The following is an 11,688-nucleotide window of genomic DNA, read 5'->3' as shown; positions in this document are numbered from 1 at the left end:
ATGCACTGAAGTTAAGCAAACGAAGGATATTTAAGCTAAAATAGTTAAGAAGTTCCTAATGAAGCTTCCTTCAGCTAAGCCAGACTCTACACTGATATAGATGAAATTTAATGCACTGATCAAAAAGCCATTCTATTATTCATACCACAAACGCAGCAGCTTCTACAAGTCTGAAATAAATATTTAAGTGCAGTAAAATTGGAAGACTTTTTGTCTAAATTTGCAGGATACCATCTTCCCTAAATCAGATGATGCAACATTTTTGGAATTGCTTAGCTTTATCATCTGTGCTTGCTCATTCTTACTGTTTGCACTGTAAGATGCTTCAGACTTTAGTAACTGCTACTGCAGATAACCAAGCCACAAAAGGAGTTTGCATGTTTACCCTGCCCCATCCTTATTTTGTTTCAAGTTATGAATTTCAGCATCTTGGAAGACAATGGTAATAAGATTATGTACCTTAAGTCACATAACCAGAACATACACCTATGCTGCTTTGTTGGTACAATAGCAAGAATTTTTTCTTCAACTACATAACCCAGGCCAGAAGCCACTCGAAAGGTTAATCTCTCCAAGTTCAGTTTAGGGGTATTTTTTTTTTTTTAACCACTGAGTATGCATGACTGAATATTTGTTATGCAACCATAACAACTGGCCTTTACAAGCAAGATTCCTGCATAATGTGAATACAGAGAATCCAAGGCAAACATGACTTGATCTTAAAACTTTAATAGTAAAAAAAGTGTAAAACCAAACACACCGCTGAAAACTTATCAGTAAGAATGAGAATTTAAGTGTTCAAATTCAGAATAGTGCAAATTTTCTTCACACCCCTCCCCACCTCTTCCAAACTTAAACCACTTTGGTTAAGATACTCAGAAGTATTGGCAAAAAATGAACTTTTGACTTAATTTTTGGCTGCATTATTTCTAACACATACAGATTTATTTTCAGTCTTTACAAATAAGTCTTAAATACTTCTCTATCAAACATCTGTAGAGATCACTGTCATCTTTACTTACATCTGGTTTTACAATGTTTTGAAATTGGTTTCAAGATGGTTACAAAACTGCCTCCCCAGCAGGTAGCATACTTCTTAAAACAGCTGAGCTGATCCAGTCCTGATCTGAGGAGCTACTTTCTTCAGGTAATCCTAAAAAAATGTGATTATTTAGGTTTCAAACATTTGAAGAAGGATCTCACATCAATGAAATTACTCTTGATTTACACCAAAGCAAGATTAGAATCGGGGTCCACTCTGTAATACAGACTTTGTGCTAAACTTTTCCTGCTACAAAAAAGCACAAGCAGCAGTTACAGCATTCCCTTAGAAGAGTGAAAACAGCCAGAACACTGCTACCTGGCCTCAACTTTTTTTGATGGTCAGCCTTTAACTGATGCCTCTAACTGTGTCTGAAGCCATGTGAGATTGGAAATGAACACAAAAAAATTGCATAATACGAAAAGGCAAATCCATAAAAGTTTACAAGTACACCATAACCACACAATTGGAGTATTCCTAAAAATTTGGGTTCAACAAAAGATACAACAAAACTAGCTTTACTAGTTAAATAAATTATTGCTCCATTTGACTCCATGCAGCATTGAAATGAACTCAGAACCTTTTCTCTTTAATCTCTCATAAGAAATGATCGATAATGAAGAGAACATGAGGCTCAGATTTACTGTACATTGCACTTCAACTTTAAGACCTAATACTTGCTACTTAGGTCTCCTGTGGTCTAAGCTATCAAATGAATACCTTGTGCTCACCAGAACTAAGTATTAAGAAACACCAAATGTTTAATGTAGTGACATAAGCACTTCTGTTTTTTTAAGAAGGCAATCACAGATTGCAAGTTCTATAGGGTTGTGAAAAAACAAGTAGTGATCTCTTTTAGAAACTGAACTGAGAAAACAAGCTGTTCGCTATTTTTCACATACAGTTTACATCACATTTTAGGCCTGCTTCTGTTTCCCATCGTTTCAGTCAAAACCCTGACTCAAACAGAAGCAAGATCAAGGACACCTCTAGGAGGAAACGGCAAATGTAAGGAGCTGGGGGCACGTACTCAATGGCCAAGCACTGACCTGCAATGCAAGTTTCCCAGTGACACCAGACATTTAAGATACCTAAGACTTCCTTCAGTGAGATACTGAAGTGTATGTCCCTATTAAGCAGGAGTGCGCAGACACCCTTAAACTTCTTCCTGAACTGGGGCTAGAACGTGATTCTTGCAAACCTAACTGCAAGCTTCAGAAGTAATGAAATTTCCAGTCAGAATTTCTTGATATAGTTCATGTTCGAACAAGATTGTCTCCATTGTTCACCTATCGTACTGAATTTATGAATTCTAAACTAAGTGACTTCCAACCTTTTCTCCCTCCAACCCTCTCCACCATCAAAGACAGAAACTTAATGCAGCATAACAAGTAAGGGCACGATTCCTTCATAAGACTCCTAAAAGCATTAGTGCAATGCCTTTAATCTGTTTCGATCACTCTTATTTTTAAATAACCCTATTTTTTAAAGATTTGGATAAATACTATTCCTATTAAACCATACTTCATCATTGTTAAGCACCATCAATCTACTTCCTTTGGGCACTGATACAAGAGCTTGTAATTAAATTTCAGTTTCAAGGCTTTAAAATACGGCAGCTGATTCAATAACTTACATTGGAATCTAATACTCGGAAAACTGCCACTTAGCCTGAACAGCTGTATGCAACTTGGTGTTAAACTCTTCCAGAGAACAGCCATACGCAAATGCTTACGCGGTAAATCAGGGTAAGATTTCAAGATAAGCAGTTAATTTCATTTGGCTATTCTAAGAGTGGATTAATATTTTTTTTTCCACAAGTCATTTGTGCAGTGAGCCCATAAAGAGATTATTTTTTCTAAATAATCTTCAATTTAAAACAGGAACACATCTTCGTAATGTTGCTTTCACACTGGCATCATGCTCTCTTCTTCAAAGATTTAGTCATTGTGTGGTTTCTCTGGAATACCCTATGGATAAAAAATACCAAGCACATTATATTTTAATGCCATCTGGTAAGTGAGTACATCATGCAGTTTTCAACGATTAAATGGTCAACTAGCTTCAGAGAGGATGACAATGACCTAGCAGATATGGCTTCTTATAAGAGCTCAACAAGCGTGTGCTCCTTAAATCACTATGGATCTGTGATGCCTCTATTAGTTAATCTGATAAACCCACTTACCAATTGCACTACTTTTTATAAGCCTTTGCTAGCTTTCCTCCCCATCTCAGTTTATTTCTTAGCAGAAGGCACAGAGTGCTTCACTTAATGGGCATTAATTCAGCTTTTTTTAACAGTCCTCTTTCAAATTGCCTTGAAGCATGTTTATTTTCCAACTAACACCTGGTATCAGATAGACTTACTCATTTCCTCCTAAGTCCCTCTTCTAGTATGAAACCCTGTAGTACGTCAAGCGTAACAAATTTAACCAACTTCTTTAAAACAAGCTTGTTCTTTTCATTCTAAAGTCAAAATGCAAAAGTATTTGCAAGCACTGAATGCATTCAGAGCTCTGCAGCCTCCAGCAGTAACAAACAATAGATTTTTGTGAGGTCCAAGTTCCGAATATCACCCTAGTTCACCAGATGTTGAGAATGATGGTTACAACTCAAAGTGAAGTGTTGCCGTCCGTTTAATGAGCACTGACTGAGCAACTTCAGGTTGGTTAATTCATGTAAGCTCACTTGAAATCCAGTGATGGAAGGCAGAAAGCATCCCCCAGCTAAGATTTTTCAGGATGGGAGGGATGTCTCTGGGACATTTCCTGCTCTACATCTTTCTTTTCTAACTGCAAAAGCTAGACAGGGGCTGAGGAAGAAGTGAGGCAACTTCACTCCACTAGAGTAATTTCCACAAGTGCAGCCTTCTACACTAGACGTGCCCAGAAAATATCTACTGTTGGATCTGTGACTGTCACATGCAGCCAAACAGCTCAGGGACTACAGGAGAACATATCTACAAAAATAACTTTTATTCAAGTTTAGTTTAAAAAAAATGCAGTATTACATCTTCTTGCCACATTCGCAACAGCTGACGAAACCATTCTATTTTAAAGTGATATTAATTGATCTCCAGCACTGAATGCTTCGCAGTGATATACAGAAGTGGTCCTATGAAAATATAGGGCTTCAAGTTTTTCCAGACTACGTAGTGGTAACGACAAGATACTTCTAAACAACCAGAATATAATGCTTTGCCTTGCCAACTTCCCTCTTTCTTTGTAAGATGACAAGCTTGACAGAAAAGTTGCAGGCAGGAGCCAATCTGATTTTAACTACATTCAGGTGAGATGTCAGGTGAAGAAAAAGTCCTATGTGCCTATGTTTATTTTAGCTCTTCTTTAAGACTCCTTTTTTTTTGCCTTCTCACCTAAGAAGCATAGCAACTGGAAGTACTGCACATGCCAATGTGAAATACAGAACTGTAGCATATAACTGACTATGATTTTATTCTGACACTCTGCTTGCAATAGCGAAGCTTAAATAAAGCTACATTAATATATTTCTTTATCAATGTGAGTGGCAAATTTAGAAAGAGAAATGACCCTCTCTTCCCCCCATACACACAGTCCTAAGGAAAAACACATGCAGACAGTATGCACTGCTGGAATTTGAAGGGGAAGTAGTGAGCTTGTATTTTAAAGAACCTCAGAGCAAACCAAAATTGACTACGAAGTTAAGGTTGTGACCATGGTCACATAGGGAAATCTGTAACTTGGTATCAAGTCTGCAAGAAAAAAAACCCTCAGGAACAGGTGTAGATTTGCCCCATGCCTTTTTTTTTTTCCCCCCAACAGCCTTTTCTACAAGAGGTTACTGTTAATTTAGCATAACTGAGAATCAATGGCTAACATTAAAATTTAATTTCTTTAGTAGTGGTGGTCAAGCAACAGGGCGCTCTTCCCCAGCTTGTCTGCAAGACTGTTCAGCCACAGCATCAAGTTCGGACTATCCACCTTAGAAGTACATTTGCATCCACCCATTGGGTTAGCAAGGCTAGGCAGAAGAGACAGAAAGCCCATTCCAGGCAAGACAACTAGCTTTAGATTAATTTTTTTACTCATTTGTGGTTCAGTCCCCAAAAGCAGCTCTCTCCCTTATTAAACAGTTCAGAGACTAGTATTTCAGGAACTCCTAAGTCTACAAATGCCCTTCCTTCAGTAAAAATGCAATGCAAAGGACTTATGTAGCAAAGAAGACAGAAGTTAAATCAATACAGTATTAATTATTATTATCCATCAGTGTCAGAACAGTTTTCACAACCAAGCCTTAGGCTGATGTGCAAGCATACAGCCAGGTTTACTCTTAACATATGCTGCAAGGAAATAATTCCTTAAGAACCTAGCAAATGAAATTGTAATTTATACTGTATTATCCCATATATGGAGTGATACTTGAACTACATCTTAAGTGACCAGAAAGAGCATATTTTACTCTAGAGTGGTGGAACTTAATGCTATACAGGGACATTTCCTTTCATCTACATAAGAAAATGCTTTACTGCATAATTAGAGAAAGCCCATTTGTGGCTCAGTTTTCTAGCGACCTTAGATGTTATTTCAAAGTACTGAGCAGGAGTGATTAAGATTCTCAGCAGAAGTGGCATGCTGATTCTAGTCTTATTTAGACTGTTGCTGGAAAATGTTAAATACAAAAGATACTCAAACACTTACTAAGACAATTCCCACTCTACTGGCAACACACATTGTACGCTTACATTTCAACTCTTGGGAAGATACCTATCTATCTCTGTCAGTTTGTGAGTCATACCCTTAAAGGCATAGTTTGTTCTTGGATTAACAACAATGGAATGTATTTGGATTGTTAAAGGAAATGCTAATTATACAGTAATTACCATAGCCAGTTGGCGTCCTATGTTTCCTACAGTCACACCTCCTGAGAAAAATATACATGGAAGCCAAGAACGAATGTAAAGAAAATCTGGGGATGTATACCTAGTAAAGAAAAGGAAGTAAGTTACAGGCAAGTTATTAACATCACCTTACATACTCTTAACAAGATGCTATGGAATTCTCTCTCTGGACCCAAACAAAAAACCAGTAACATAGGAGAAGAAATAGGGAGACCAAATTAAGTCTGTTAACTTAGTAAGCTTCTTAAACCCAATGTCCTAGCTAGCAAAGTTTAGAAGCCAGTTAATGATACACCAAGCCAGCGTAAGTTCAGTTTTCTGAGCTTTCACCACTTCAACATACATCTCAATTTGTCTGCTCTCCACCCTCCACCCTCAGTTCTCAATCTGATCATTTCTAAAACAGACAATCAGCTGCCTTAGACAAACAAAGTCTTATTACAAGAATATGCTAAATATGTTAATAACTAACTTCCAGTGCAGGTGCATCCCTGTTTCTAGTTAAGACATGAGAACTCAAATAGTAATTTAAAAGCTTAACTTACTGATAAACACCATTATATACAAGAAACTGGGTTATCAGAGTTGCTACAAAGGCTATTGTAATTCCAAGTCCGAGACCACTTCTTGAACGATCAAATGTCCACCACAGACCCAGTGATAAGGCTGCTAGAGTCAGGGACAGCTGGATGTTGTTTGCAAAATCTAGTTTCTGGAAAAAGATGTTAAGGACAATCCTTTTAAGTCCGCAGACATCCTGCTGCTGAAATTGAACAAGGGAGAACTCAAAACTGAAAATGAGCGTGATTCTGTATCTCTACAATACATTAGGGATTTGGTTTTCAGACCTGACGAGCAATCATAGCTCTTGTTGACTTTGACTGGAGTGTGAGTAAAAAGGCAACATCAACTTTTGTCAAACTAAGTGTCTAAAGAATATACTATTTTGCAATATATTTAACTTTTATGGATTTCTGGCTCAAGTAACCTAGTTATCACTGCTGATTTAGATTTTCTGCCCAAACCACCATTATCCAACACAAAGAACACTGACTGAAAACTGTTCAGTGTACCTCACCAGTAAACTGTGTTAACTCTTAGATGCAGACAACATACGAATTAAAATAACACAACTATACTGTTACGCTTGCAGTTAAATCAGACATACCATGATGTCTACCCCTCTTCCCTCCCAGAAGCCCCCCCCAACTACTTTTAAGTGAACTGTGTTATCTATCTTAAAGTAACTAGTGTGGTGTACTGCAAGTCTCAGAGAATTTTGTCTCTGCCAGCAGCACCATCCTTACCTTTGTAATTTTCACAGATGTGAGTCGGAGAGACTGTTTCATGACAACAGACTAAGCACATCGAGCAACAATGCAAATTAGTTCAAGGATACAGCACTTGCATGGTTAATGCCAACGAAAACTGCTATACATCGCATTACGCTGGCCCATTCTCTCTTGAATTTGTGTGGTTCCCCAAGGTGGCTGTCAATGCAGGGATACAGCAGGCCAACAACAGCTGCAAGAGAAGCAACACAACTTGTACGAACCATTATACAACGATTACTTCAATATTACTAAGTATTAGTTTGGCAAACAAGTGCTTGACAAAATACAGGCACTTGTCATGCTACTCCAAGTCTGATGAAGTAAAGCAAATTATTACTCTCCTACTTTAGAAAAGAAAAAACTCCACTCTAACAAGCAATTATCTGCCTGAATCTTTAAGGCAGAGATACATATTGCAACGTTAAAGTGTTACTCTAAGTTCCTTTTCTCCAATGAGCATGTACCATCTGACATCCTGAGCAGAAGCTTGTTTTGTACCAATAAATAACAGAGCATAACAAAAGCTGAGTTACAGTGAGTAATGCAATATCTGTTTATTGGTCACATGCAGGGCAGTTTTATGAACTCAGCTCATTAGCTGTGAATCAGGCCCTGAATTAAATATTTGCCTGTACTCAAGTTTCTTGGCAGAACTGCTTTCTCTTCTTCTGCCAGGCTGTAGATCAGCCTATGCTCCCATCCAAATCAGGTGGATTACGATACTAAATAGAAGCAGAGCTGAACTTAAAGAAGCACCTGCTTTTGGTCATATTTATGCGAGAGAAAAACAACTACTCATACTATTAACGAGACAAAGTTTTTCTCCTCATACAGCATCTTCTCAGTCTGCATATTGGTTGGAAAAGAAAAACATAGGCTAGTGTTAGATCAGTTGCTAGCACAAACACTAGATGAGTTTCATTCTTCTAAGCCTTGCAACTCCATGTGTTGTCACCAACTCCAGGGCTAGACATGCTGCTTTATAACTGTATGTAACATCTGTCTTTGTTCCCTTTCCTACCCTTCCCCTCCCCTCAAACTCTGAAGAGAAGTAGCTTAGTAACTTCAATGTTAAGAAGGCTACAAGACATATGATTCAAAGGCAGGCATGTGGTCTGATGCTGAAACAATTTCATTATTCTAATGCCAGTTACCAGATCCTTTACCTTATGGTAACAGCTAAATGCCAGAGTTTTATCCAGCTGTGACAGGACTATGAGAACTGTCATTGGGGTGTATCAACCTCTTTTTACTACAAAGTTTATAAGTCATTCAAGTTAATGGTGTATCATTCATACTCCCTTACTATCAAGTACAAATAGCACATGCCAATATGTAAGCAGCCCTGAGGAGAAAGACTTGGGGGTGTTGATGGATAAGAATCTCAACATGACTTGGCAAGATGCATTTGCAGCCCAGAAAACCAACCACATCCTGGGCTGCATCAAAAGACGTCAGCAGGTTGTGGGAGGTCATTCTCCCCCTTGACTGCTCTTACAAGATTCCACCTGGAGTACTGCATTCAACTCTGGGGATCCCAACATAAGGAGGACATGGACCTGCTGGAACAAGTCCACAGGAGGGCCATGAAGATGATCAAGAGGCTGGAGCACCTCTCCAATGAAGACAGGCTGAGAGTGTTAATGGTTGTTCAGCCTGGAGGCGGCTTCAGGGAAACCTTACAGCAGCCTTCCAGCACCTAAAGGGGCCGACAAGAAAGCTGCAGAGGGACTTTTTACAAGGCCCTGCAGTGACAGGACAAGGGCAGAATAGCTTAAACTGAAAGAGGGTAAGTTTAGATAGGAAGAAATTTTTTACTGTGAGAGTGGTGAGACACTGGCACAGGTTGCCCACAGAAGCTGTGGATGCCCCCATTCTTGGAAGTGTTTAAGGCCAGGCTGGATGGGGCTTTGAGCAACCTGGGTGAGCAGTAAAGGGGTTGGAACTAGATGATCTTTAATTTCCAATGCAAACCATTCTATGAATAGCACTGCATTAAAAAAAACAAAATGCAAGAGTTGTTTAAATATTTTCAGTACAAATAAGGTATGATTACAGTGGGTTTATTTCCTAAAATTTAACGTCTTTTTAACCCTCCAACCCTTCATTAAAGCCTTATTTTGTTTCGACAAGGATAGGAGTGGGCTTATTAACGCTAATTGCACTGGCTGCTGTGCCAACCGCACCGCAATCCGCGTTTTCTGGGGTATTTTGTGCTGCAGCTCTGGAGGCAGCCAGGGGCCGGGGGCAGCGGGCAGCCGCCGCCGCACGTGACTTCCTTGTTTTCGGCCCAGCCCGTGGCCAGTTCGCGCCGGCAGCCAATGGCGAGCGCCGCCCGCCACTCACCAGTTCGCCGGTAGCCAATGGCCGGCGGGGGGGGGCGGGGACAGCGCGGCACGCCGCGGCCCCGCCACGCCCACTCGTGCCCCGCCGTGGGGCGGAGGGGGCGCGCGGGGGTACCCCGCGGTGAACTCGCGCCCTCACCAGGGAAGCACGGCGGAGCTGCGTGGGCAGCGCCTGTTCCCACAGCCACCGCCGCGCCACGGCGCTGGAACCGCTCACTCGCGCTTCCAGACCGCACCGCCGGAAAAACGCACTTTTATCTACATTCAGAGTGCACCGGCTCAAAGAAAGCCTTGGGACACGCGGGATAACGCGTGGGTGGCTCCTGCACGTGGATAACGCTGGAGCAGGCATGCATCCTTCCAAAAGGCTGAGTCGGCATCACTCTGGGATGGAAGCACTGAGCTCCCGCACGCACAGGTCACAAATTCAGCCTCACCACCTCTCCTCCCCACGGAGGGGTAGGGAAAAAGATCACTCGTGGAGTCAGCAACTCACCTGCTGCTGTCCCGCAGCATGGGGGCACCCACCAGGCAGAGGAGAAGAGAGTAGAAATGACTTCGTCGGGGAACAGAGTCACATTCCTCTGGATCTGCAGCAAGTTCAGCACCAGGGCCATGAAAGCACCGACAACGAAGAGGACCACACTCCTCTGCACCAGGTGTTGACTCAAGTTCAAGGTGCTGGTGGTGGTGGTGCTGCTGCTGGCACTGGCGGTACTGGGGCTGTGTGCTCCGTGACCCACCAATGCCAGCGAGGGGCTCGGTACGGAGGAACTCAGCATCTCGCCCACCTTGGCGGCCAGCCCAGCAGCCGTGTCCCCCAGCTGGGTTTTGTGCCTTCCCCTGGCAGTGCAGGAACAGCTCCAGGCGCAGTTCTCCAGCCTGGGCATTGGCTTCACCAGAGTCCTGAAACACAGGGCCAGGCTGTTAAAACCCTCCAACAACGGGTCAGCTCGACGCTTTACGCACCGCTGACACACACCTCCCCCCGCCCCCCGCCTCCTCCACCGCCAACCGGGCAGCTCAGGGCCCGACAGGCCGGGGGGAAAGGTGGGCGCTGAGCAGGAGCGGGGTGACCAGACCCACCTCAGCGGCCACACGGCCGGGGGCTGCGCTGCTGCGGCCCGTCACCGGCGGGGCCCCCGGCCCCAGTGACCCGAGCGGCTAAGCCCCGGGGGAGGCCGGGGACAGGGACCCCCGCCCACTGCTCCCTTAGACCCGCGCTGCCCCCTCTCCCTCGGGGACGGGGCTCGCTTCCCAGCTGGGGGTGTGTGTAAAACCGCGCCGACCCCCTCCCCGCCGGCCACCGGGGACGCGGGCCTCCCCGCCCTCTCACCTCAGGGGGCTGCGCCCGCCGCCGCCTCAGCCCGTGGGGGAGGGCGACCGGCCGCCGCTCTGCCGCCTCCCTGCCGGCTCGCCGCCGCGGCCCGCGCCCCGTGTAAGGTTTATAAGCCCCCAGCCGCGGGTGTCACGTTACCCGCCGCCGACCTACCCGCGGCCGGAGGCAGCGCCGGGCCCGCCGCTCCCCTCCGCCACCCCTCCCCTCGGGCCGGGCCGGGGCGCGCGGGGCGGGGCCGGGCGCGAGCGCCGAGCGCGGGAGCCGCCGCGCCAGCCCGGGCGCCCGCGTCCAGTCGGGTGAGGCGGCGCAGCCAATGGCGGCCGGGCGGCTGATATGACGTGCGGGACACACCACCCGCCCCCCCCCCACCTCCCGCCGCCCGCGCTGCGGCTGACGGCGGCAGGACCGCGCGGCGGCGCCGGCCAATGGCGGGGCGGGGGCGGGAGCGCGCCGCGGGAGGGCGCGCGCGCCGCCGCCGGGCGGGAAAGGGACAGGGGCGAGGGGGCGAGCGCGGCGGCGGGGGTCATCTCCCCCACTGAGGCGCCGGCCCTGGGGAGAGCCCGGCGCCGAGCTGCGCCCGCCAGCCCGCCCCGGGGCGGTGGTGGTGATGTTGAAGGTGGTGGTGATGGTGGTGGCAGTGGTGAGGGTGGCAGTGGCCTCCACAGCCCAGCCCTCCCGTGCTCACCCAGCCCACCGTGGTGGGTTGCCCCCTTGGGAGAGGGCAATTAGTCATGGGGAAGGTTGGAGGTGTC

At 45.0% G+C, this 11,688-nt stretch overlaps 1 protein-coding gene across 2 annotated transcripts; it reads right to left on the bottom strand.

Annotated features, from left to right (window-relative positions):
• Positions 1–604: 604 nt before the first annotated feature.
• On the bottom strand, positions 605–11,185 carry INSIG1 (insulin induced gene 1). Of its 2 annotated transcripts, none has more exons than XM_037384807.1 (6): positions 11,090–11,185; positions 10,094–10,503; positions 7,318–7,442; positions 6,464–6,630; positions 5,901–6,000; positions 605–3,012 (listed from the first exon to the last, which is right to left on the bottom strand). In XM_037384807.1, the coding sequence occupies exons 2-6, from the start codon at positions 10,485–10,487 to the stop codon at positions 2,983–2,985; spliced, it is 816 nt and encodes a 271-aa protein (XP_037240704.1). In that variant the 5' UTR covers positions 10,488–10,503; positions 11,090–11,185; the 3' UTR covers positions 605–2,982. The 2 variants fall into 2 exon arrangements, with proteins under 2 accessions (XP_037240704.1, XP_037240703.1); XM_037384806.1 differs by lacking the exon at positions 11,090–11,185 and adding an exon at positions 10,934–11,046.
• Positions 11,186–11,688: the final 503 nt, after the last annotated feature.

The sequence above is a fragment of the Falco rusticolus genome, chromosome 4, assembly GCF_015220075.1.
Source record: "Falco rusticolus isolate bFalRus1 chromosome 4, bFalRus1.pri, whole genome shotgun sequence".
NCBI classification, from domain to species: Eukaryota; Metazoa; Chordata; class Aves; order Falconiformes; family Falconidae; genus Falco; species Falco rusticolus.
This window is presented reverse-complemented; position numbering and strand designations above follow the sequence as displayed.